Source organism: Octodon degus, unplaced genomic scaffold (assembly GCF_000260255.1).
Source record: "Octodon degus isolate 3935 unplaced genomic scaffold, OctDeg1.0 scaffold00003, whole genome shotgun sequence".
Lineage (NCBI taxonomy): Eukaryota > Metazoa > Chordata > Mammalia > Rodentia > Octodontidae > Octodon > Octodon degus.
Genome location: NW_004524579.1, coordinates 22,574,306 through 22,602,167, shown reverse-complemented (window position 1 = coordinate 22,602,167; position 27,862 = coordinate 22,574,306). Strand labels below are relative to the sequence as shown.

General features: G+C 45.1%; 1 protein-coding gene across 2 annotated transcripts in view; it reads right to left on the bottom strand.

Moving 5' to 3' along the window:
* Slc14a2 (solute carrier family 14 member 2) overlaps window positions 1-27,862 on the bottom strand; it is a 450,415-nt gene that overhangs the window by 50,997 nt on the left and 371,556 nt on the right. Inside the window, exons 1-2 of one of the 2 annotated variants that reach the window (XM_004623616.2) lie at window positions 7,797-7,921; window positions 1,948-2,132 (exon numbers count right to left, since the gene is read on the bottom strand). In XM_004623616.2, the coding sequence (XP_004623673.1) occupies window positions 1,948-2,121 (174 nt within the window). In that variant the 5' untranslated portion in view covers window positions 2,122-2,132; window positions 7,797-7,921. Of the gene's footprint in view, window positions 1-1,947; window positions 2,133-7,796; window positions 7,922-27,862 lie in introns of those variants that run through there. The other variant, XM_023714538.1, reaches the window with a different exon arrangement.

Sequence of the window (27,862 nt, the reverse complement as noted above, 5' to 3'; positions counted from 1 at the left end):
CCCTCAGAAATAGAAAGTATGGTCCTAAAATTCATATGAAAATGTAAGTCCAAAAATAAAATATTTTTTGAAAAAATAAAATGGGAAGATTCATGCTTCTTGATTTTAATACTTAGATAGCTAGTAAGAGTAATCATGCTGGTGTGGTACTATTATAAAAATAAAGATATAAATCAGGACACTAAATAGATAGTCAAGAAATAACCCCAGACATCTATAGTCAGTTAATTTTTGATAAAGGTGTGAAGACAATGTAATGGAGAAAGAATAGTCTTTTCAACAAATGGGCTTGGGACAACTGGATTTCTACATGCAGAGATGAAGGTGCACCTATGCCTTATATCATATACAAACATTAACTTGAAACAAATAAAGTTCTAACTGTAAGTGCTAAAACTATTAAACTATGGGCATGAACTTTATGACCTTGTTTAAGAAGATGGTGAAAGATATAGCATCATAAGATAAACAATCAAAGAAAGAGTAGATGAACCAGATTTAATGAGTTTTTAAAATTTCACTTTCAAAGAATACTGCCAAGGATGTGACAATGCAACTTATGTAGCAGAAGAAATTATTTGTTTTTTTAGAAGAAATATTTGCTGATGATATATTTGGTAAGGGTCTAGTATACAGAATATATACAGTACTATCACAACTAAATAGCAAAATGACGAATACCTCAACTTTAAAAATGGGCAAAGGAATCGAAAGGACATTTCCTCAAAGAAAAGGTATAAGTGGTCATTAAACACTTGAAAAGTTGTTCAGCCTCATTTATCATTAGGGAAATGTTAGTCAAAATTACATGTTCATGTCTTTTTAGACTATAATAAAAATAACGACACTAAATTTTGCTAAAGATGTGGGGAACTAGAACCTTATGTATTATTGGTGAGAAGACAAACTGCCATAGCTGATTTGGGGAAACATTTAATAGGTCCTTAAAATGCTAAGCATGGAGTTTTCAAAGGATCCACACATTCCATTCTTAAGTTTATACCCAAGGTAATAAGAACACATGCCCATATTGGACCTGTACATGAATGTTCATAGTACTGTTACTTATACAAGCCAAAAAGTGGAATCCATCTAAATCTCCACCAACTGATGAATGGATAAAGAAACCATGGTATGTCCACACAGTGAAATGTTATTTGTTTGAAAAAAGAATAAAATACTGATTCACATCCTAACACAGATGAACCTGAAGACGCCATGCTGAATGAAAGGAGCCAGGCACAAATGGTCATGGATTATCATCTGACTCCATTTATAGGATACATCTAGAACAAGGAAGTGTGCATAAACAGGAAACAGTGTGGTGTGGTGGTTGTCAGGGGCTGAGGTGAGAGTGGGGGATGGGGAGTGACCACTGAGGGATGTGAGGTTTCTTCTGGGGTGATGTGCACATCCTGGAAGTAGATTGTGGTGATGTTAAGCAACTTCATACATATATGTTAAACCATTGAATATATACCTTAAAATGAGCAATTTTAGGCTATGTGAATAACATTTCATTTTGAAGCATCCTTAACAGTCATTTGTCCCTCTTTGCATAATCAGTAGCCGTCAGCCCACCTCTGTTCTCCTAGGTGAGGCCGTCCAGTGGCTTGCATTCCAGCAGAGGCTTTCCTTCCTGACACCATGGAGTAACTCACAAGAGCAAGTTCAAGGGCAGAGAGATTGGAAATTGGAAGACTGATATGACAGTGTGTGTATTCTCTGGTTGTCCTAAAAATCATAACTCATTCAGAACCAGATTTTTTTATTTAAGGCTGGGTAGGGCAAATCACAGCTGTGACCATGTATTGATTAGGGCAGAACCTCCAAGGAAAGTGGTGCTTTCCTGCCTACATGGAGTCCATTGGCGAGTTGGAGAAGCATCCTCCTCGCTCCCCCACCCCGTCTTCCCACCTGGACAACATCCCAGAGCAGACTGCTCACCTTTTCTTCAGGCATTTCCAGCAAGGGCAGGGCTGGGTGTGTATCCTGGGAGCCTGAGGGCCAGGTAGGGCTGCTGGGCTCTGCCTCGTAGAGGGCGTATCTGCTTGGAAGGGTCTGTGGCAGGAGAGGACTGCTGTGGCTGTCAGACATCTCTTTCAGGGAGCAAGTGCTCATCTGTCATGCAACTGGTGGAGGGAGAGAGAAAGCACAGGTGAATGAGAGCAGGACCAGTGGGACTTGGCACAGGCTGGAGAGACACCTCAGGAGGCCTCTGGGCTGAGAGGCCAGCAGTGACCCTTGTGGGATTTCCTGTTGTTGTCGTTGTGCTGCCAGAGGGGCCTGGAGCTATTCCTCTCCTGTCTGAGCTTGACTTTTCCAAATACCCTCATATGTCCAGGCCCAGAAGGAGGTCCTTCTTGCTGTAAAGAGCTTCCTGAGGATGAGTCACAGCCATTGCTTGGCCAGTGTGCTCTCTGGGAAAGCCTGAGAGAATGTTTTCTCTCCATGTGACTCTCCTTAGGCACACTCTACATCATCGATCACTTTCCTCTTTGGCTCCTTAATCTCCTCAGAAAATTTGGGACACTACTGAGTTACATGACATTACAGTACAAGTTCTCATATGTCCTGAGTCTTAATTGACCTTGCAAGGCTAGGGCCAACCTATAATATTCAAATGATGGAACTAAACAAAAAAGAGGATACAGATGAATGTCCATTTTGTATCTGTGTACTCAAAATGGTTAGGATAGATATATAATTACATTCTCTTAATGAATAGAGGGATTTGTTCTAATAGTGTTTGTAAATAGGATAACATGTCTGCATCTTGTACAGCAAATAACCACTAGGAAGAGAGTATGCAATGTGTTAATTATTGAAACTGTCCTACCAATTTGATTTGAAACTGTCTCATTGCTATTTGTTTCTCAATAAAATTATGGAAAAAAAAGAGCTTCCTGACTACTTAGAAATATCATTTTTTCCTGACCACTGAAGAAAGACTGTGTCTACCTCACCCACTGTGCCATCTTATTGTGGGTATATTTCCCCCTTGATACATAACACATTGTTCCAGCACGATTGAGAGGCTAAAAGAAGCTCCGCTTCCAAGTTGCCATGAAGACGATTTTGTTTGCAGCTGACCACCAATGTCCCTTAGCTCTCCTCCCTCTTCTGTGCCCTTTCTAGTCCCTTCCTTCCTATACTATTTCAGGGACACTACAAGGCTCTGGTATGTTCCACCAGAAGCTGTGTGTAGCCAGACTGGAGGTGTTTTCCCCTTCAAAAGGGGTCTTAGTCCTTTACACTAGGGCCAGGATTTAGGATGCAGTTTACTCTTTCCTGTCTTTGTTCAAGGTCTCCACTTTTTCTCCTTTTGCTCTGTTACTCCTCTTGTAGTGCTGTGCTTTCCTCCCTTCCATTTAGTTACGTCAGCCATGTGTCTTTGGTCCCCTCCAGCTCAGCTATGTCTTTACTTACTTGATTGTGCTTCTCAGAGGTGGTATAAAAAACTGGGTGTTTTTTATTATGAGACAATGTTTTCCCCACTGCTCTACACTGCCTGCCTTGAGTTATACAAAGTTTTTCTTAGGACAGGGATTGATTCCTAATTTGGTGTGCAAATTCCTTACACTTAACCATCATAGACTCTGTTGGAGATGGTAGAGGTCTCTTCCAGAAGGGTTGGAGACCCCTTCCATTCCTGCACTGGCCCAGTTCCTTGGGCTATTTTCCCTCCACCTAGTAAAGGAGCCTGCTGCTCTCCACTTTCACTTCTAGACCACCCACTCACCTCACTTGTGCAGAAGCCCCGTTCTCTGAGACCTACACTGGACATTCCCTGCTCTCTAACTGCTCACTGCTGTTACTGCTATTAGGTCCCCATCCCCCCAGATATGGCTTTAGGTGCTCTGCCCATCCTCCTGACCCCAACTTGGATAATTTGGAGCAGCTTCGGCATTCTGCCCATCCTCCTGACCCCGACTCGGATAATTTGGAGCAGCTTCGGCAGATGACCCGTCACCTGCTTTGCCTTCTCAGAACCTCATCCTCTCATCTCCACTGACTCTTTCTACCTCTTCTTTCCACCCCCCAATTTCCAAAGTCACAGCTTAGATTTAATGTCACACTCAGTAATAAATTCTCAAAAGTTAAATCTCTGCCCTGGCTGCTCTCTCCTGTAATTTCGCTTCCTCTGCTCAAGCGCCCTCTCTGATCCAGCCCTTTCACTCTTTGGAGACCCCTGACCCATTAGCTCTCCTGCTGCTTGTCGTCCTCCCCCTTTGGCCAGGTGAGATTTAACTTCACTTCTTTCACCTTGCTTGCTCCTGTCCCCCTTTCTTGTGCTTGTGTGGTAAAATCGCAGCCAGGACAGACCCAGCGCCCAACTTCCCCATGCTTCCTCAAGCGGCCAAGCACAGCTAGAGTTTCATAAGAAGGGCGGCTGCTTTCGCTGCATAATCGTCCCCGCAAGCCAGAACTTGGCACTTTTTTTCTCTGATTAGCTCACCCCATTCTGGTTTCCGTTACCACAGCCTTAGCTGAAATCTCTGAGGCCTGAATGTTGGCAAATCCAGACATGGCCCTGTCCTCATCTCGGGAGACTGCTAAGTGGCGTTCTAAGAGTTGGTCGTCCTTTCTTCAGGCAGGTTTTCTTTACAGCCGATCCTTTATGTGGCTGCTTCTTACTCCCCCTTGGCGGACTCTGCCCCCTGCCCTCACAGGCCTCCTGGAGAGCTCTGCTCTGGACCATCTTCTTCTTCACCCAGCCTCCTAGCCAGGTGGTGCTAGCCACCTCTGTGGTTTTATGTGCCACCTGCACGCCTATGACTCCAATCCAACAGTTCCAGCCCCGTTTCTGGCACTGGGTTAATAGAGTCTTTTGCCTGCCTTGCCCTTCCAGAAGAACTTGAGGTTAAGATGCTGAAAACTCAGAGTGTTTTCCCTATCTTGCCTCCCCCAGAGAAGCCCACCCAGGAACCCCTCCTCCAAGCTGTTCCTTCAGAAAACGTGAAAGTCAGATGTAGTACTTCCTCTCCTTCCACTCTCCAAAGCTAGTAATTCTGTCTCCAAAATACACCCTCATGCTCACCGTCAGCAGGCAGCTACCTTCACCTCATACTTTCCCCCAACAATTCCCACCTGTACACCTTCACTCTCCCTCAGATTTATTCTCCAAGCCATACTCCACAGTGTGGTTAGTGTATGAATACCCAAATCTACTCAAGAAGGTTGAATGGCTTAGGGGCTGGGGAGATAGCTCAGTGGCATAAGCACCTGCCTGGCATGCACAAGGTCCTGAGTTTGATCCCTGGTACAAAAAAAAAAAAAATTAAACCAATGGCTTTAAGATGAAAAAACACACCTTTCATATGGTGCACAAGGCTCTGCACCGACGTGCTCCCAAGGCTTAGCGCATCCTGAGCTTCTCTTGTACCTGGGCTCTGGGCAACATGGTGGCTCCCTGCGAGTACCTGGAAGGCACCGAGCACTTTGTAGCTCAGGATCTTGATGGAGACAGGTCCTGTGGGTTCGAAGGCTTCTCCCTCACTCTTTACCTGGAAACTTTGTCTTGATTGCTACTCCTTATGGAAGTCTCATCAAATCCACCCTTTTCCTAGCACTCTTCAGTTATACACTCTCAGAGGAGCCAGTATTCCTCCTTAAAGTATATTTGTGTATCTATGTGTACACCTTTCACCCAGAATCAATATTCATAAGTACAGTAGAGTCTTCTGTTCTGCCTACTGTTGTGTCCATTGCTCCTAGCACAGTGTCCAGCATATCGTGGGTGTTCAATAAAGAAATATGAAAAGGAAAGATAGCAGGAAGGAAGGGCAAAAAATGGAGGAAGGAAAGAAGGAAGAAAGGGGTTGTAACTGAGGCTATAGGTGACTACTAGAGTGGGAACACTTCCTTGGAGAACTTTACAAATCCCTGTGGGCCTCAGGAGTGTACAGTGTTTGCAGACAGGCTCTGCATTTTCAGGAGGCAGGACCATGACTAGTGCTTGTTCTCACTCCCAGGTGCAGGCAGTGCATGAAGCCATAGCTCGTTCTGGTGTGGTTCTATAAGCACCATGGAAATACCACCCAAGCTTCTACTGCCATTGCTCTGGGACGGGCATCTCTCCCTTCTCTCCGTTCTGACCCTGCAGATGGGCGTTCAGCGAGGGGATGGGGGGTTTCTCTGCCCTGGGGGGAGGGGCACACTGGAAAAGTTTAGGATGGAGCACGATGCCAAGAGTGTGCTCCCTCTTCTGTGTGCTCGCTCCCTCTGGTGGCCAAAAGGTGACACAGCACCCCCCTGGCCCCTTGGCAAAAAAATTTCACAAAGAGAGGCAGCCAACTATCTATGACACTTGATCCATGTGACACCAGGCATCTGGATGAACTGTAAAAGTTCTGGGAAGAACTTGTGTTAAATTAAGTGGCATTAAAATGCATCCAAAGTCTATTTGAGAAAGGATAATAACATTTAAAAATGTATTTCACTGACTCCACAATATTACCAACTGTAAGATATATCACTATTTTAGGCATTACTAAGAGAAAAGAAATTGCTGCCAATCACAACTTTAAGATGCATGCTAATTTCAGAAATGTTAATTTTTGAAAATGATATCTGTCGTGTACTCAAGAACAGAGAGTATACCGGTAGGAGTTGAGAGTGAGCATACATTTGGGAATTACTCTCTAACTGCAAGACTTCAAATATTTTTAAATTTCTTTTGATGAGAATGTGTGCATACAACAAGCCCTTTAAGAATAAGGACTGTTTCTTTAGTTTCTGTATTTGTACCACCTGGCAGAAAGCCTGACGGGTGACAACTCCTGGATAAATGTTAGAGAAGAATGAGTGGTTGCATGAGGAAAGTGCTCTCTGGGCTACTTGCACTCTGCTCACCACCTTTGCGTCCTCCCTGTGTGCAGACAATATTCCCATTTACAGTGGAATCAAGGCCTAGAAGAGCCAAATAGGTACTGTTCCTCCTTTGGGAGTGGCTCCCTGGACTGCTCACGGTGGCTTTCTTCACTGTGTTAGGAGAGACCCCAGGAGCTGGCGGCTTGCTGCAGAGCCAAGATTGGGCCCCGCCCCACCCTGGACTCTCCCTGGGGCCCTGGGAGTGCAGAACCTGGGCCCAGGCCTCAGCCAGCCCTGTTTCACAAGCCACGTGACCTCGGCAGTGCTTGCGTCTCCTCTAGGGAACACAGTGTTCCTTTGCCATGGGAATGCTTATCCTGCTGACGAGAGGGAAGTTTGGCTTGAGGGCAAGGGTGAGACACAGCAAAAATGGTCTTGTAAAGAGAAGATCGCTAGTTGGGAAAGAGCTCTGCGTGCTTGTGCTGTCTGGGCCCAGGTTGTCCTCCCCAAAGGGCAACCTCGGATTCTCAGGACAGTCAAATCGCTGACTTAGTTCCTGGCACACAGGAGCTAGTCGGTGATTTTCATTTCCCTCCTTCGGCTCCCCAGCTGGAGGGAAAGATGGCTGGAGCTACCAGATGAAGTACAAGCTGGCCGGTCTGAAGCAGGACGGCTTTCAAAAGTTTCCATAAAGCATCACCACTTGTTCGAATTGAATTTGGAATCCCCGCCCCGGCCACGTCCTGTCTGAGGGCCTCAGAGTCTGCTCCCAGCTCTGCTCTGAGCCAGTCCATTAAACCTGCTTCCAAGAACACATAATGATCCTCTTGGCGCACTCCTGCCCTCCCCTTGGCCGGCCACACCTTCTCCTCTCCCTCAGAAAGATGGACAGAGAGGCTATCTGGCTAAGTCCCACGTGTCTGCAGAAAGTTAGACTGGCTCCTCCGTTGTCTAGTTAGGAGCTTTTGGTGCTGGGTACTTACTGTGCACTCATGAGGTCTCCTGAAGGAGCAGAACTGAAAGGTCTCTTAATGCCAGGGAGGGAGCAATGAGGAGAGCCTCAGCCCCCGTGGGCCGGTGCGGTGACACAGGGTGAGCCCGGCAACCAGCAATCCCAGCGCTGGGGACACCAGGGCCCAGAAATCACGCCAGAACTTGGCTGGGCAGACAGATAAGAGAAGCTCACTCTTAGCCAAAGCAATGCCTGGGAAAATGGCTGCTTTGGGCCAGGCAATCCCAGTGTGGGCCTCGTGGCACACGAGGGGGTAGGGCTGGTGGCAATTCAAGATAAAGCCAGGGTCGCTCATTCTTCTTCCAATGTTTAGAAAATGTGGTGTCTACTCTATTGCAGGAACTTGTCAATTTTTCTTTTGGCTGTTTTTTTCTGAAAGTCCACCTATTCCTAGAGGAAATGCAAACTCATGTTTATGAGCAAAAGGGGGAGTCCGTGCCCTGTCAGTGTGTTCCTGCTGCCATGGTTGGAAAGGGACTGTGCCGGAGGGGTTTCATGGATTGTTTGTGAGAATCTGCGTGGAGTCGAAGCTTTCTCTCTCCTATATACTCTTGGGTGACCCGCACTTGTGAGCAGGGCATCTGGGACTGAGTCTATGTCATTCTCATCATTTAGGCCATCTTCTAACTAACTGAGTTATTGTGGAAGTCGCAGCAGTTCTGGAGAGGAAGAGTGATTAGCAGATTCCCTAAAATATTAACTGATTAATTTTGCCCAAGACCTTGTAATTGATGTGTGGAGAGTTTTCATAAATATTTTACAAGTTCAGGAACCAAGGGGTTGTTCTCTGCTCTCTGTCCTTTTCTAGCCCCTCTGACAGATGGATGTTTTCTCCTGTTGGCTGGAGTCCCACAGCCCCAGGAGGCTGGCGGTTCTTCCTGGGAATGGCCCTGATTACTGGAAACCCTTGTATTACGGAGCCAAGGGCCCGGGAGATAGCTCAGTGGCATAAGCGCCTGACTGTATTACAAAGCCAACTTCAACTCCCCACAGGATTTACCTCTTGCTGCTTCCAGTTCTGTTCATCCTATCTGCATGGGACATCTAGACCCACTTTCCCACCTAAAAGCACATCAGTGGTTGATCCTAGGGCTTGTTTTTTATGGGAAGAACTCTCTTGCTTTTCCTTTGGCCAGGTTCATGAGGATCACAGCATTGCTCTGAGGGGAACTTGGTGAGTCAGGCTGGGCTCCTGGAGCAGGGTCTACACTGGTCTCCAGACCAGGGGACAGTGCTGGAAGAGAGAGATCAAGTGTGCAGAGCTTGGAGGATGCTTGGGCAGGCACAGTGGGTGCAGACCAGGCTGGGGGATCACACCCAGGGAGGTTATGAAGTTAGGAGAGGCTTCTTTGCTAGACAGAGAAGGTGAATGGGCCAGGAGCTGGGCTAGGTAAGAGGTGCCTTTCTCAGGGTGGGTTGTGTAAGAGGCTGATTCAGTGCTGCCTTTTATTAGGGAGAGCACTCAGCTTTTCTTGGCAGTTCCAGCCCAGCAGATCTATCTGAGCTGAAGGAGCTGACTCACTGGGGCAGAGGAGCAGGCTGGGTGAGGCAGGGGTCAGAGGCAGTGCAGCTTCCCCTGGGCCATCTGCACACGATCTGGGCAGTGGGCCTAGAGCTGTATCTTTTTGGGTTCTCCAGCAGGGCCAGGGCTGAGGCACTGGAGCTGAGGATCCATCCAGAGTCCGGCGGAGGACTCTGGCCTTCAGCTGAGAGTACACTGAACTTGCTGTGGTCGTGGGAGTGAGAGACCAGGTCCCTGTTATGCTCTGCCTTAGAACCTCGCTTGCAAGTTCTAGCGCATGGTGGGCACACCCTTCTCAACTGGCACTTGCAGAGCGGGTGATGCTTCAATGGTGCACACATGGTCCCCCTGCCTTATGCACTCTACCATGACACCATCAGTTTCCCTTTGAGTGCCTCTTCCTGGGTCAGCACTTGGACCAGGCCCTCCCTTGCCTGGGTTAGTATCTAGCTGGCTTCCCTGACCTCAGGCCCTGCTGTTTCTCTCCACCCCACCACCAGTGATGGGTAAATTGAAACATTGTTGGTCATGCCAAGGCTGGAGAATCTTCCAAGATGCTCCAGATCTTAGTCTCTTTGCTATTTGGACTGGGGACATTCACTGATGGGCATAAGATTATAACCTGGGGGTGGTCCCGGCCCAGGGCATGGAAAAACAGTTTTCTGCAATGCTAGGTAGACTTGGGGGAAAACAATGTAGAGTAATGCAGTTGCACAGCTGAACAAATACAGCTCATGAAATTATTGAATACAAATCTTTTTATTTTAAAAGTAAAATATGGGGGTAGAAAATTTTGCATGTGTAGGTGGCTGTTCGGGGCTGTGGCCCTAGACTGTTGTATGTAATTTGTAAATTCTCTTCCTCAGCTGGGACTCCTTAAGGGGGAGAAGGTGAGATAGTCTGAAGATAGCAACCTCTCTCCTCCTTTAGTTCTGCTTGGCTGGTTTCTCTACGTACTTAAGCCAATTTCCAGTTTCTACAGTGTGTGTTTATTTGGTCTTGGCTTATGGCTGCCTCTTGCTTGACTTTGCTTTCTTGCATGTGGCTCTGTATTGTCTTCCTCAGTCCTGTCCAGGGCCCCAGCCTATCATGCCCTTGGTGTCTTCCTCACCTTGCCCTTGCCTCTGCTCTAGCCTGTGCAGTGGCCAGGACATATTTTGACTGTGCACTTGCCACCTCCTTGACTCGCACATATCCTGCAGGCTGCCCATGGGTGACTCTGGGTAGTTAATTAAGGTGGTATAATGGAGCTAGGCTTCCTGTATGCACATTCTAGCTTCCCTGCTCACCAGCTGTCCATGCTTAGGGATGTTCTGCAAACTATGCCTTTGTTTGTTCATCTCATCTATGAGATGACAAAAATGGTGTCTACTTCTTTGGGTTGTCTCTCTACCATTCCTGTGTATGTAGATATTCCACTTCTACTGGACAGGTGGGAGTCCCCAAAGGGAAGTTTCTTTGTTTTCCTTGTAGTACAATATTTTGCACTGAGTATGTGCTTAAGAAATACCCAACGAATGCATTAAGTGTTCACTGAGGACTGGAGACTATGGTCACAAATTCTGCAGTTTAGAACCATCACGCACATACTATTTCTTGTCCTACCAAAACCTTTTTTCCCTCCAACTTTATAGGTTTCTTCAGATGATCCCATGATGGGGTGGAAAAGAGTCAGATGTGGCTGTTTTTATTTTTCATTTGATGGACGCAGAGACAAAAAGTCACGTGGTGAGCTGCCCCAGGACCTGCGGTTGACCCCACCATCTCAAGCTCTGACCTGGGCTCTTTCCCAAAGCCACAACCAGCCTCTTGCTCAGGGCCTTGGGCCATCCTTGCAGATATCCATCTCTGCTTCAGTGGCTGCACTGGTGTGTCCTTGATGCTCTCTGGATCCCAGCTTTTTGTCGTTGAGGTTTATAGTCTTGGGCTTTACACATATGAGCATACTTCTTGTGGTCCGTTAGGCACTGGAGCGTGGTATGAGCTAGGTCCTTCTGTGTGCAAGGTGGGACAGCATGGGACCCTTTTCCTTCTGCACTTGGCCTCCTTAAAGTCTTGGCTGAACGAGTCCTGCAGGCCTTCTTTTTCAGGAAAACTTTGATCCCTTCCCCTGAACAGTTGTTTGTTTTCTAAGAGCAGCACCAGTGTGGGGAGGGTGGAAAGAACTGTCCCTGGGAGGGACTGGGCAGTGGGGTAGATCTCACAAGGTGCTGCTGTCCCTGGGGCCTCTCATTCAAGTAAACCTGGGGTCAGTGACTGGCAAAGGTCCTCTCCGTGGGGAAAGGGCAGCTGTCAGGCAGGGCAAAGATTCTCAGGACTGGATTAAGGTGGTTCCAGGCGGGGCAGGCCTGGCAGGTAACAGGGTATCTTTTAAGCAGCAGGTGAAGGAAGCCTCAGTCTGGGTCCTCCTACCACAGCATGTTGTGGGAAGGGGTGCCCCTTCTCTGTGCTTTTGCCTGGTGTGCTTCCATGTGACATAACATGCTCATGTGACCTTCTGGGTGACGGCTTTCCTCCAGTAGATCTACAGTCTTTCAGGCCTGCCTTGCGTAGTGCGGTTTCTGCTCATGATGAACCCTGACCACCCTTTTAGCCTGAGCTGGTAGAAAATGCTCTGGCTGCGTAGGGGGCAAAGCAGCTGCTTTGCTGACAGTTGTGGATTCTGGGGGAGGACAGGGTAGAGCAACAGAGAGCTGCAGGGCAAGGAAGCCTATAGTGGCCTGGGTATGACCACACTGGGCCAGCCTGGAATTCCAGCGAGTGATGCAGGATTTACAGAGCCTTGCAAAGTCCACCATTCTTATGTTACATGCTGCCCCTTACTGAGAGCGGGCTGAGACTCACCATGAAGTGAGGGGTGTGCTCCTGTCTGAGAAGCTACAGCCTTGTTTTTAGAGCCCCTTCTCCCTTACTTGGATGTGACCCTCCTTCCTTCACTACCAGAGAGCAGAGACCTTATCCTTGACCTATATGGTTATTTCTTCTAGGGACGTTTAAACAATGCTGGTGTCCAGGACCCTACCTTCAGATTCTACCTTAATTTCTGGAGTATATCTGAATGGGGTGTTGGCATTTTCAAAATTCCCAAAGTGAGGCTAATGTGTAGTCAAGTGTGCCAAATTCTGACCTAGAACTTTGGGAGCTCATCCCTGAAGGTGGGCTCCACCTGAAGGTTAGACATCTGGACTCTTGACCCTACTCCCAGACACAGACTCTGCATTTGCAGGAGCCCAAGGGATTTGGATGCTCATTTAGGTCGGAGGAGAACAAACACAGGGTGACAATGGGCAGCATGGCTGCTGAGAAGTGGGCTCATGCCTCATGCATACCGAGGAGTGGGATGGAGCACAGGAGTTGGGAAACTTATCTCTGCTGATTTCAGAAATTTTGCTCAGTGGTCAAAGCATTTGATAAACAGGCAAAACCAGATTGGATTTCGCAATAGCAAAGTTAAAATATGACAAAAGCTAGATTTATGACTTTAATTAAACAGCATTTACATCCTCTATCTCCAGATGGAAGAAGGTGGCAAACGTCCGTCTAATTCAGTGTGTTTCTTGGCCTGTTTGGGCTAAATCTTTGCTTCCCACACAACCCTCTTGGGGTCATAGCAACAGGTGCTCCTGAGGAAGCCAAGCGCAGCTGGTGTCAAATGTTTGAAGTAAAAGCATGTAGCCTGTGGACACAGGTGCCCTCTTAGTTATTGCCGTGTCTAGCCACGACATGCCACTACTTCTCTGCAAGCCCAGACACGAGCACAGAGAGACCAGGCAGGAGCGTGGTGGAGAAGACAGAAGCTTGAGGCTTCTGGATCTTTGTTGGGATGAATCTGAGTTAAGAGGCTGTGCTTATGGCTCCTTACGAAGCTTCGCTACAAACTTCAGTGGGTTTTGCGGGAGATAGAGTCAGCATGCTGGACTGGCACGCCTAGTGAAGACTGTATGTAGTCAAATGATGAGTTCTTGTAACACCAAGAAAGACAGTACAGAGGCAGTCTTGGGGCAACAAACTTCCAGCTGCAAAGATTTCTTGGTGAGGCTGTTTCCCTCTCTCCTTGCTTTTCTCTTCTCTCTGCGAAGGAGAGAGCAGCCATCCCCCTTGGGAAGAGGCACAAAGGCTGTTTTTTTCCATTGCCCTGTGGTTCCTGGCAAACCAACTGGGCTTCAAAATAGTGCCTGGACCCAGCTACCCAAAAGGAAAACCTGGCACAGAGGTGGGAATTGAACAACTTCAGCTCTATTCCATCCTTTCTCCTACCTCATGCCTTACTAGACTTACAAAATAATCTTTCTTCAGATTCTGAAAGGAGCTGCCCAGGGCTGCAGTAGTCAAGTAGTAAGGGACGTATGCAGGTGGCTGGAGGCATCTGTCAAGATGCTTGTTGTCTGACTCTTCAGAAGCTTGACTGAGGTGAAAGGACAGATAAGTTAGCTTTATTTAAATAGTCAAGACTCTGAAAAGATGGAATTTGTCTGACCATTGCTGGAAAGTAAATTCCGCATGTTGTGAAATATCTAAAGATATGTTTCCTTAAAAGAGGGTAAGTGTTGGTGAACAAAACCCACTGGGACAGTCAGAGTGGGTGAAAAAAAAAGACCACAAACTCAGAAGCACAGCCAAACTCCCTCTCTGCTGCTTACTGTGGCGCCATGTCAGGCACAGACTCTGTGAAGCAGGGATGGTGAGAGCTACCTCAGAAGGCAGCAGGCAGAGGGCCTGGTGCACCTCCTGGCATGTGGGGGTGTCAGCCAGGAGGTATGCCAGGCCCTCTGCCTGCTGCCTTCTGAGGTAGCTTTCACCATCCCTGCTTCACAGGGGGATGGCAGCCTTGCCTCTCCCATCTTTTCTGGTGTCCTTTCTCCAGGGATTTACTAGCAGCTTTGTGGAAGCTATTAAGTATTTCGGAAGGTCAATTTCTCCACAGTAGATCCTGTGTTGGACATTGTTCAAGTGTTTCAAAGCGTTTGTTGAGTACCGATTATGGACCAGTCACAAAGGGTGTAACAGCAAGAGAAATCTCTTCCTGCTCTAGAGGGAACTGGAAAGTAATGGAATGCCCAGACATGGGGCTGCAGGGGTTCTGGCTGGAGGGTGGGCATAGACAGGTGGATGAGCGTCTTTCAGCGGTAGCAGGGGCCAAGAGGTGCTGTGAGTGTTTCCTGGCTAAACAGCACGCAATACGCTGAACAAGTCTATGCAAGAGGAGATTGTCCTGCTCAGATTGCTCAGTGGGGAATGCTAGTAGACACAAGACAGAAACAGTCCTGAAAATCCAAAGCTTCGCTGTTGGTAGAATAGTTGATACTATCAATTTCTGGAGATCTATTTTTACGAGAGCTTTGAACTGGATATGAAATGGGCCTGTGTCCTGTTTTTCAAATGTTACAGTCCCATCCCTCTTTCCCTAGGACTGCTCCTTCCACACTATGACTTGGTTGCCTTTTTGTTACACTCCTGACTGATACGCTGGCTGTGAACTAAGGCACATTCGATCAGGATTCCAGGCCTGCAAACCTCACTGAGCCGTGATCAGCCTCGCGTGTGGTTTAGCTCTGGGCAGGGGTGTAGATGGGGATCACAAATATGGGGTGAGTAGCCCAGTTGGACGTAAGCTTGTGGTGGCTTCAGCAAGGGCCCACTCTAATGGGCAGGCTAAGCACTTGGGACACTCGTGGGCTTTCCCAGTCACCTACTTAGGCGTTGGAGTCTCTAAGATGTAGACATTTTGCAGGGTTGGGGGATGCGCATAAGAATGACATGACAATGCAGCACACCAGATAGTCATGACCTTCAATTTTAAGCTCTTCATAGAATGCTATGTATTTACTGTGAGATATCAACTACCTGAAAGTACAAAAGACGGAACATGCATTGTCACTTCTGAAGTGTAGAAATGGCCTTACTACATGCTGGGAAGTGAGTTTCCAGAAGCTCTCTCTGTTCACAAGCAGCATGAGAGATGGCAGACAAAAATAATTTTCTAGAAAGAAGATCAGGCCAGCTGAATTATTTTTAAAATGTGATTGCATTGTATTTTTTTTACATGAATTTATCAAAAGTAAAATGAATTAAAGTGAAACCAAAGAAACAACTAACCTTCCGAGAAATGTTTATTCATTACAGAAGTGTTTTTTGTTTTTATAGTCTCATAAGGATAAGGAAACAAAAAACATTATTTTACAAAATATTAAGAATTTGGTATCTTTAAACATTTTTCAGATTTCATATTTAGACAGTATTGGTGACCTCCTTACCAAGCAAAATGAGAAAACTATTGTTCTCTTTTTAAATTTTCTATTAATTTTATTTTAATTAATTAATTAATTAATTTAGTGTGTGGCCTGCTCAGCCCACCAGGGGGTGGGGCTGGCTGGCATGTGGTGCTGGGGGATTGAACCAAGGTCCCTGTACTTTGATTGGCTTAGTTTGTTCTAGGTAGGTGCTTTAGACCACTGAGCCATCTCACCAGCCCTAAATTTTCTATTAATTTTATTATTTATTAATATTCTTACTTATTGACAAATAATTTTATTATTTATCCAATAATCCATTAAATTAATAATTAAAAAAATAAAACAGTGTATGTGCTGCTGAGTGAACACTTAAAAATAAAATTTAAAATTTCTAAATTAAAATAATAACTACCCACTAAAAAACTTAATGATAAATGATTGATGATTAAATTATTTATTAAAGATTATAATTGATTATTTATTAATGATACATATATACTGTTGTTGTTTTATCTTCACCTAGGTTTATATGATCTTATTCAGCAGTTACAATTTACATCTGCAATATAGAAGGTGGTAGGTGAACGTGTATGTTTATATATGTATATATATTTCATACATAAAGAATTTCAGTGATTACTCCTTAGTTCTTTTATCATAGCTTACATACTCATTAGTTCTTTTCTTTTTCTTTTTGCACTGCTGGAGATTGAAGCCAGGGCCTCTTGCTTGCTGAGCTATTTCTAAGCTAATCATTCCATTTCATTTTGCAGATGACAACATTTTATCACATACCTACCTACACATAATATATCATCCACATATATTTGTGTTTGAAAGAAAGGTTCATGTTTGCTGTATCCTTTGCAATGTCTGTGTTTGCATATGCCTATATGCGACTTAAAGGACAGATCTGATCATTCACTTGTCTTCCGAGTGTGTCATGCATGCACTTCAGAGCTAAAGTATCCACAAAGATAAAAATATCTCTAAGGCTATCTCCCAGGGACATGATTAGGTACAGCAGCCAGCTGACAAAGTGACCTTCAGGGATCTTTGCCACTGTTATTCAGAGTTGAGCTGTGCAACCAATTGGATATTATAAAATGATGGTCTGTGATTTTAAAGCTAAGTTATGAAAGACATCGTCACTTGAGCTTTGTATTCCTGGGTCACTGGCTGTGGTCATGACCAATAACACTCAAGCAGCCTATGGAGTTCCTCATGGAGAGGAGTGGAGGCTTCTTGCTAACAGCCATATCAGCTTGCTGGTTGTGCAACTGATCCCTTCACATTCTCAGAGCCCCACTCCTAGTCAATGACAGATGACAGCACCCCCAGCTGAAGTCTTTACTATACTTTCACTGAAGATGCTAAGTCACAGTGACCCAGTTATGTGGCTCCTGCATTCCTAGCCAAGCTCGGAGAGAAGATGACAAATATTGTTTTAAACTGCTAAGTTTTGATCAGGCTTGCATTAAGCCTATATAACAATTTTAGGACTATGGTCATTTTCAGTATGTTGGCTCTTTCTACCCATGAGAAAGGGATATCTTTCCATTTTTAGATATGTTCTATGATCTCATTTTTCAGAGTACTATAATTTTCAATGTATAGGTCTTTTATTTCCTTTGTTAGATTGATTCCTAAGTATTTAATTTTTGTAGATGCTATTGTAAAGGATGTGGTTGCCCTAATTTCTCTCTCAGTGAGTTTGCTGTTTGTGTATGGGAATGCTACTGATTTTGAGCAATGACTTTGATTCCAGCTATGCTACTGAATTTGCTTATTAAGTGTAGAAGTCTTTTGGTGGAGTTTTTGGGGTCTTCTATGTAGAGTATCATGTCATCTGTGAATAATGATAATTTAACTTATTTTCTTATCCCTATTTCTTTCATTTCTCTTTCCTGTCTAATTGCTCTGGCTAGTGTTTCCAGAACTGTATCAAATAGGAGTGGATAGTGGTGATAGTCCTTGTCTTGTTCATGATTTTAGAGTGAAAGTTTTCAGTTTTTGTCCATTTTGTGTGATGTTGGCTGTTGGTTTCTCACAGATGGCTTTTATCAGATTGAGGTAATGACCATGTATTCCAATTTTCTGCAGAGTTGAACTTGTAGGTTTTTTTTTTTTTATTATGAAAGCATGTTGAAATTTGCCAAATGCTTTTTCTTCATCTATTGAGATAGATGATCATGTAAGTTTTGCCTTTGGCATTTAGAAGCAGAAGAGACCTAGAATAGCAGAGGCAATCCTAGGCAATAAGGGCAAGGCGGCAGGCATCACAAGTTCTGACTTGAAATTGTACTACAAAGCTACTATGATAAAATCAGCATAGCACTGGGAAAAAAACCCATCTATCTACCTGTGGAACAGATTGAAAAATGCAGATACAATTACAAATGCACTAGCTACCTTTTGCTTTGCAAAGGAGCCAAACATGTTTGCTAGAAGAAAGATAGACTCTCTAACAAATCGTGCTGGAGACACTGGCTTTCTACATGCTGAAGACTAAAACTAGGCCCATGTCTATCATCATCCACTAAACTGAAGTAAAAATAAATCAAAGAGCTAAATATTAAAACAGAAATACTCAATTTACTGGAAGAGAAAGTAGGTAGAAATCTTGAAGATATAGGGGTAGGCAGAGAGTGTGTGAATAAAACTCAATCTGTATGAGAAATATTTTAAAGAATCAACTACTGGCAGGTGACAATTCTACCACTGAACCACCAATGCTAACTTAGAATCAACTACTGGGATCTCATCTTACTAAAAAGTTTTTGTATAGCAAAAGAAATCGCCAACAGAGTGAAAAAGGAATGCACAGAGTAGGAAAAAAATTTAGTTAATCATTCTTCAGACAAACAACTTTTATTTTAACATATAAAGAATTGAAAAAATCAGGCCCTTTAAATTCAAAGACCCAGTCCAAAACTGAGCATCTGAGATGAATACATGCTTCTCAGAGGAACATATATAAGTGGCCAATATATATGAAACAATGTGCAACATCACTGATCATTCAATACATGCAAATTAAAATAACACTGAGGTTCCATCTCATCCTAGAAAGAATAACTATCATCAAGAAATTAACCAACAACAAATGCTGGAAGGGCTGTGGGGAGAAAGGAGCCCTTATCTACTGTTAATGGGAGTGTAGACTGGTGAAACTACTGTGGAAGTCAGTGGAGATGCCTCAAAAAATGAGGATTGGAGGTCTCATTCAACACAGCTGTTCTCCTTCTAAGTATCTTCCCAGAAGGACTATAAACATCATACCACAGAGATATATGTGCACTAATGTTTGTAGCAGCACAATTTGTTGGAGAGGACTCTTGGAAACAACTCAAATGCCCACTGGCTGAGGGACAGATAAAAAGATGTGGTATTTTTATATGACAGAGTGCTACTCAATAAGAAAATGATAAACTTGAGACACTTATGGGTAAATGGATTCAACTTGAGACTACACTCATAAGTGAAATAAATCAGGCTCACATGTGTAAACATCATATTGTCTTCCTGCTATGGGAAACTGAAAGAGTAAATAAACTTTAAAATGTACAATTGGTATTGAAAAATGGGAGGAAACTGTTCAAAAGAAAAGAGAAATAAGGAAGGGGAAAGGAGAAAGAAGGGATAGTTAAGGTAGTATACTACTAATTTCTATTAGCTCATTGAAAAGAAAGGTTTGTGTTTATATTGTTTGATTAATTTTTCATGTCTATATCTTATAATCTGAGTACCTACTTTGAAAATAACAATACCCATTATTATACTCCTACTATCGTGTTTTGAAATTTTGTAACGTTGTTTTTACTCTTTAAAATAAAAAAAGTAATGTGAACTAAAAACCAACCATCCCAAAGTGGGGAGTTCACCTCACAGGTGCATTAGACTGTTCACTGGGGTGTAGGTAGAAACTATTATATTGTTTATGTACATTTTTATCAAAAATTTAAAAGGAAAATTAAACTTCACAACTTAATATGTTTTTCAGGCTCAAATCATCTTGCAGGTTGTCACCTTTCACATATAGACCTTTTCTACCAGTGTCAAGATCAACATTGCAAAGTTAGAGAATGGCGATTGATTATACAGGCTCTAGCTTCATGCTTTTTATTGTTTATCATTAGTATTATGATGATTGTCCTGTGGATATGGGTAGTGTCGTGATGCAGAAGGATTTACCCCAAATGACACTCAAGCACATTCTTGCAGTGAAGACTAATGTTAAGCCCAAATAGTTAATAAAAAGGTGGCGAGGCTGTTGCTTCCTCAGCTCTGATGATGAGATCATCACTAGCCACAGTATGAAGTAGTCATTGACAGGCTATTCAGTCATGAAGAGAATTAGGTGGTCAAAATTATTACATTGAGTTTAAACAAGGCTTCACATTTACTGTTATTAAAGATGACCTTCACCTAAGTGCGTACTTCACATTGATGTATTAGTTGATATACTTGCAAACATATATCTATATCTGTATATCTATATCTATATCTATATCTATATCTATATCTATATCTATATCTATATCTATCTATAGTTAGAGTTAAACATATGAATATATACATATATAGTTACAATTAAGCATAATAATTGATGTGGCTGCCTTACTATTTTTTTCTGCTAGAATTACATAGCAAAGTAATTGGAGACCACTGAGCTAGGCATACATTTGGACTTGAGTCTTGGATTTTTCCCTAGACCCACAATCTATCCTTTGGTGTAACATAACAATGTGGACTCCATCATTGTTGTATCTGATGTATTTACATAGCAGGACGTTTCTACGAAGTACATTTTTAATGAGTCTTAAAGGAATAGAATTTATGATTTAGAGTGTTTTACCCACAAATTGATTTGATATTTACTCAGAATGACAACAGTGATAAATAACATGTGCCTGACAAAATGGTGTTGCTGATGGGCTGGGCTATGGTAACCCACTTCCTTGTGATGGTGAATTGCCTCCTGACATTAGGGTCAATTGGATTGTAGGCCAATTCTATCATTTAGAACCCAGCAAGAAATAACCTTTGCACCATAGTCACTCTCGAAGTAATCTGCTTACTCTGTCCATCAGAGCTCAGTCAATAAACCATAGCGATTGACAAGGTGTTGCAGCATAGACAAATGAGGAAAACTGGAAAAGTGAACTGTAGGTGGTGAGTGGCTAGTAATAAATGACCAACAATTGCCATTGCAGAAATACCTGGAGCCAGAAGGACATTTGACCAGTGAGAAATCTGAATTGGAAAAATGTGGGCCACTTAATTCAGTATAAATAACTTCAAGGGTATGTTCTGGTTCTGTAAGCAAGAAGGCTTTTCAAATGCATGGTTTTGTTAAAACATGCCTGCCTCCTGTTAGATACTTTGCAGACTGTTGCCTGACATTTGGAGCTATGCCATTATTACTCACTTATTTGGACTAAACATTTACCACTTCAGGAGTCCTCTTTTGGAAAACATGCACCCCTGGAAAGAGTTAGCACATCAAATCAGGGATCTTTCAGTGTGACTATCTATTCAATCATTACATTGTTGGAAGAGCTCTGGGACGGCATTAGTAGTGCTCTGGGGAACTCGGGAGTGGGTGCGTGAGAAGGTGACAGGTATTAAAGATTGGGAAAAGAGTGAAGGCAGAGGGGAGGGAGTGGTGAAGTCGAGCTTTGGTGGTTTAAGTTTTGACAATGAATTTAATTTTAACACTTTAGCTTCAGTATAAAATAGACTATGGTAACTACTGAATATATCATAATGCTCTGGAATTGGGTAACAAGCATATCTTTCAGAATCAATTCAGGATAATATAATGCTCAAAGGAGCCCCATAAATACATCTTCCATTTTCAGATAATCTGCCACTGCTGTTGATCGTTGAGGGGCAATCCAGGGCATAGCCTGGATCATTCTCTGGGAAATCATACCCATTTTCTTATCAATAATGGATAAACAAGAGACAGAATAGGATGAATTTCTAGAAAGAATAGAAAAATGCTCCTCCAGGCACAAAATTGCTGTGCTCAGGGACTACCTGTGGCACGTTTCACAGGCTCCCATTTCTCCGTTATTGTGGCTGATTGAACTGTGGCCATCTAATGAACGTTTCTGATGCTTCGGTTCTGATGTCTACCTCCTCACCTGGCTGGCAAGCGGCCCCCTACTCAGCACCGGCCCCTTTCACAGCTCTTCATCTCAGTGGAGTCAGGGGAAGAAGTCAGTCATTTGGCAAAATACTTTTTTGATCAATTTTATCAGTCAGTTGCTAACCAAATTGAAGGGTTATTTTAATCTTGAATTTTCATTTTTGTTTTCAGAAATACCAAGTTCGTTAACTAAGAGGACCAGGTGTCTAATCGACTTGGCTGATAGTGCTGACAGATATTTGATATGACACCAGTTGATTAAAATGACAGGAATTTGAATGTGTTCAGTCAAAATGTTTGAGTCTACCAGCAGGGAGTGTCAACCAGTTTTGCTCTGGAGAAAGTACTCCAGTGCCTGCGCTTCACAATGTGGAAGTGCAGGCCTTTTTGGCCATGGGATTAAAAAAAAGAAAGAAAGAAAAAAGATTGCTTAGAAAGAGGAGTGTTCTTTGAAAGAAACTGACTGCAATTGTTGCGTCTTCTGATTTCTTCCAAGAACCTGACTTTCTGAAGGAAAGACCAACTTCTCTGCAGCTATGCAGCTCCAGCCTCCAGCCTCTGGGGAAGGCAGAAATGGCAGAAAATAAGGTGGGGTGAGTGCGTTTTTTACATGCATTGTGGACTTTATAACTCACCTGATAGCTGGGGTGAGATCAGATTCACCCCAGAGACAGGCCACAGAACAGGTCAAGGGGATTTTTGGCTTTTTGTCATCTTTGCATTGTGCTATTATGGTACAGTGTCAGTTTGCCTGGCTTTGGGTTCTGCCAGATTGGGGATTGGTGGACTTTACTTCTAGATATGTCTGGGTGGGGACAGTCAGACTTGCTGCAGGTGTGCTGCAGTCTTTCAGCCCAATGTCGGTACCAAGTGCGCCCCGGTGCCATCCTTGGGGCCTGTTTGTGCACCGTTGGCTGGTCCTGTTCAACTGCCTCTCTCCAGATTGAATATGATGCATCAGTCTAATGGTGACAGCTGGAGGGGAGGAAACCTGGTGCTTTGGAAGTGCCCTGGGGGCTTTGGAGCATGTGCACTCAGTGAGGAGGAGGTAACCCTGTACTCCAAGGAAGAGAGAGAAGGAAGTTTTATATTCGGAACCGGGGATTGAACTCATGCCCTTGCACTTGTCAGGGAAGCACTTATTCCACTGAGCCATCTCCCCGGCCCCCGGAAGTTTTATATTTTTAACTTCATGTTATTTTCTCTGCTTCTTGAACAACAGACGCACATTTGCACTGAATCCCATAATTCTCTAGCTGGCTGCATCTACCTCAGGAACTGTCATGGGGATTAGGTGAGCAAGCACCTGAACAGTCCTGTACAGTGCCTGGGTGGCAGTGAGATGGCAGAACTGCCCTGCAGCAGCCCATCCCCCTCGCTTTGCAGAGTGGCAGAGGGGAGGCCACAGCCCTGAGCTGGGAAAGGGCACCACTCCCACCATCAAGCCCAAAGCAAAACAGAATGAACCCTGGCTTCCTCAGTCCTGCCTTGTTTCTCTCTGCCCAGCCAGGAAGTGGAGAGGTAACTACCTTTGTGATGGAGCAGGTCGGGGTCAGCCCTGTGTCTGGCATCTGGCTGAACCCAACTGTCCTGCGGCCGCATCTACTCACTGCAGCTGATAATGAATTCAAGAATGAGCTGGAATGAACCCTAGATTAGGGGAGGTGGCAATGGTGCGGTTATTAGCAATTACTCCTGGGTGGGGGTGACAGTGTGAGCAATAGAATTAAATGAATTTCCTTGGAAAGTTCTGTTGCACCAAGGAAGAGATATAAATGCTACATTATGTGTTTAAAATACCTCTAGGGTTTGGTTTATAGACTTGTTTATATTTATATATTTATTCAAATGTTTATGGCTTTCTCTGTCATTTTCACTTTGGTATCTCCCTACTCATTATGGTTTTATGGCTGCTTTTTGGGAATCGGTGGCTGCACACTCCAGTCATGATTTGATAAGAGTCGGGGATCCAGAGAAGGAAAATAGGTTTAATGGTAGAGATGGAGGAAGAGCATTCCTGTGGGGGAGGAGAGTTAAAAATGCACACCCTCGTTAGCATCTTGAGGAGTCTGGGTACGCAGCTGGTCAGGTGTCTGGCTCGGGGAGAGCTGGGAGGCAGAGGCCCTGGCTGCTGGAGCTGCTCACCGGCTCAGAGCAGTTGCTGGAAAGTCAGCACAGAGGCCCAAGTCTCCTGAAGATGGAACGAACCCTCCTGTCCCTTGTGTACCCTGGGCTGCCTGTGATAATTTAGGGGCCCATAAACATGCTTTAATTTCTTTTAAAATCAGAAAAAAATGCATAGAATCCAACTAGCATATTTGTCTTGATACCAATGCAGTCATAAAGTATAATTTTTAATATTCTTTATGGAAGAAGGGACCCACAAAAGCCAAGTGTCTGAGGCTCTCATGAGTCATAATGCAGCCTTGCCAGTGCAGACAACTGGAGAGCCCCCTGAATATCCCACCCCATCAGCATGGGGTCTCTGTTCTCTCTCTAAATCCCCCAAACTGCATTTTAAGCCATTTCCAGCTTCCATGTCTCAAATGTCTCATTATCCCTCTCTCTGCTGAGAGCTCATTCACCCAGTGATGAGCATCCCTAAGTGATCCATTATGGTAGGTAAAGCGTAACAGAGATGACTTCTATAGGCAAACCCTGAAAGTGGAGCCCAAGAGACCTGGGTGTGATCAGGCGGCCATAAGGATGCTCTGGGTCTTGGTGTCAGCGTGGTACCTATAGCACAAACCTGGGGGTAGTTTGTGCAGTGAGAACTGTGGAAATGTACACTTCAGAGCACCTCTGACTTCATAGCACCTTTCTAAGGAGGAGCCATGAAACCAGCCAGAAGGGGTGGTGGTGCAAAGGCCCTGGGGCAGGAATGGATGTGACATGCTCAAGTCAGGGGAAATGATAGGGGTCAGAGATGATATGAGAGCAGCAGCTAGAAACAGATAAAGACTAAAGGGTCATCACAGGACGCTGGCTTGATGGTGTTGGGGCCAGGCTGGGCCTCCCATGCTCAGCTCAAGGGATGGTTGCTCACCACCTGGGTGTTCGGAGCTCGCGTCTCCTCACACCCCATGCACCAGTGCACCAACAATTCTATTAGTTCCACCTCTAATTATCTCTGCGAAAGACTTAGAATTACCTTTACTGCAAGTAGCTGCACCGAAGCACAATCACAGATTAACTGAATGGTCTCTGGGCTGGTCTTTGTGTGCTCTCCTCAGCCTACCTGCAGTCCCTTCTCCACACAGCAGCTGAATGGTCTCTTCAATGTATGGCATGGGGTTCTTCCCCTGCTCAAAACCCCTCTAGTAACTTCCCAACTCATTTGGACACAAGCCAGAGTCCTTTGATGGCCCTTTAGTCTTTATGTGTTTCTAGCTACTGCTCTTACATCATCTCTGACCCCTGTCATTTCCCCTGACTTGAGCATGTCACATCCATTCCTGGGCCTTTGCACCACTACCCCTTCTGACTGGTTTCATGGCTCTTCCTTGGAAAGGTGCTATGGAGTCACCACCCATCACCCCAGCACATCGCTGCCTCTCTCTCCCCCAGCTGTCTGTCCCTTCTACCTGCCACTGTCCCCTTCACACATCCACTGGGAAGAAGGCTGCCCAAGGGCAGGACCCTTATCTTACTACCAAGAACTTGCATCAAGTCACACATAGATATGTCGAATGAGTATAAAAGACTGTGATTTTTAATGATTTCTTCTTCAAAAATGCCTACACATCTTCCCCTGCAGCATCTCAGACTGAATCTCCCTGTCTAATGAACCATGTTAATTCCTCCTCTTCTCTTGGGGGTCCCAGTTCTGCCCCCATCACTCTTAGGTGCTCCTACAAACCAACCTGCAAGTGGTAGCCTTCTTGTCCCATCCTCACGCTGCCCACGGGGGTGCATTTCTAAGCTACAACTTGATGTGTCCACTCTGGTTAGACCCAGGGGAAGCTCCTGCAGTCTCTGGGGTGACTCTCGCCCTCCTGTGGGGCCACCCTGGCCTCTGACTGCCACTTCTTTCCTGGGCTGAGCATCCTGTGCTTTCTTGGCTCCTGCAGCAGCTCCTACTCTGCAGCCATAATTTTTGGACCATAAATTATCATGACATGATTACTGCTCAGAACAGTCCTCAAAGTGACAGGGAAGGGAGAGGGAGAAGAAAAGATCACTCCCTCGCTTCCATAAATTTCAGATTGAACTATGGGAAGAAGAAAGTGAGGAGGGGGCCTAGGAACACCAGAGAGGAGAGGGAGGGGGCTGGGATCATTTTACGGGCAACCACTTACCTTAGTCTGTGTGCAGAGAGCATGCATGGAGCATCAGATGGAGATGGGCACAGACTCAGGGAGTGGGGCAGGGCATGCTCACCATTGCTGTCAAGGTTGAGGACAGGGAGGGGAGGGGAGCCCCAAAGCACAAAGCCACGGTGCTGCGGGTGCTCTGTGCCCATTCACCTCCGCAGGAGGAAGAGGTGTGGGTGAAGGTTAGAGAAAAGTGCCTTGGCACAGAGGCTTGAGCTGTGTGCTGTGTAGCAGCCACAGAGGGGTCTTAGCATGGAAAGGACTGGCCTACGGCTGGGAGTCACCAACACACTGCCTTGGCACTGTGGATCTGTAGGCAGGAGACTGAGCTGGAAGCCATTTCCTGGGCTCACTTGAGAAGTGAGAATTAACAGTTGGAAGATGTGCTGTTTGATGTTGGGACGGGATGGTGACAGGTGGCGCAAGGGCCGCTCCTGGGGCCTGGGGCACCAGAGAGCTTACAGGGAGAGGCTGCTTCAAGAGGTGGGAGATGCCCTACCATAGAGGATGTAGGCAGGGCTGAAAGCTGATAGCATTTAATCAATTTAAGGAGTTGGTGCAAAGACACCTTGTAGATGCGACTAAGGCCAAGAACGAGACAACTTTAAAAAAGGGAGGTCGTCAGGCCCATGTGATGTTGCGCACCTATGATGGACTGAGACAGGAGAATTCCAGGTTCAAGTCTAGCGTTGGCATCTTGGTGACTTAGCAAAACCCTGTTTCCAAAATAAATAAATAAATAAATAAATAAATAAATAAATAAAGGATGGGAATGCAACTCAGTGTGAAGGTCTTGGGTTCAGTCCCCAGTAGCAGATTTAAAAAGATAAAGAAAACAAAGGGAAAGGTCATCCTCCATGTGATAGTGTGGATGGACCTCATGTAATCAGTAGAAAGGACTGCAGCTTCTTGAGAGAAGAGAGATCTTACATGTGGACAGCAGCTGGCTCTGTGCCTAGTAGGTCCAGCTCACCTTCCCTGGGACCTGTCTGGGCATTCAGACTCACCTGGCTAGCCTTACGATCGCATAAGCCAGTCCCTTACAATAAATCTCTTAACACACATCTTTCTTGCTGGTCAGGTTTTCTGGTTGACCTCTGCCTATGCAGCAGCCAGCATAGGATCCAAACCCAGCTCTTGCCTGGCGCAGACCTTCTGGGTCCCTGCCGCCAAGTCCAATTTCCAGGTGAGGGTACCTCTGCCCTGTCCATGATCAGGACCCATGTGGTGTAGCAGGCAGAGGGAAAATGCATGCCAGTGTGTGTGTGTAAACCCACACACACTGAATAACAGGATGACTCTTGTCCCCAGGAGGGCCCAAACCAGCACAGCCCCTTTGCAAGTCACTAATTTCTTTTGTCCAATTCCTGAGCAATTCTTGTTGGCTCTACTACTTCACCAGGGATGCCCTTCTGGCTGTCTTCTCTTTCTCCTATCTCTTTGCTCCCTGTGACTACAGCTATATCTGCACAGTGTTGAGTGAAGACCCTGCTCTATGTACTCATGTTTCCATTAACCAGAATCTGGCTCAGGAGCCCTGGGGATGAGAATAGTTTTATACCAGGTAGCTAAGCCAATTTTCACTGCTTATAGTAGTATCTCAAGCTTATTGAGAGCACTTGGTAAGTCAGGCCCTTCCACAGGCTTTACCCACATTAATTAGTTTAGCCGTATGCCTCCATGGCAAGATGGGAGTGGGTAGCTGGCCTGCAGAGTTTAATGGAGGGCTGGGGGTGGGGAGCGAAGGAGGGAGGCTCCCTCCTGTCCATCCTGGGAGGCTCTCTTGTTCTGGGATGGCATCTGTACCTCTCT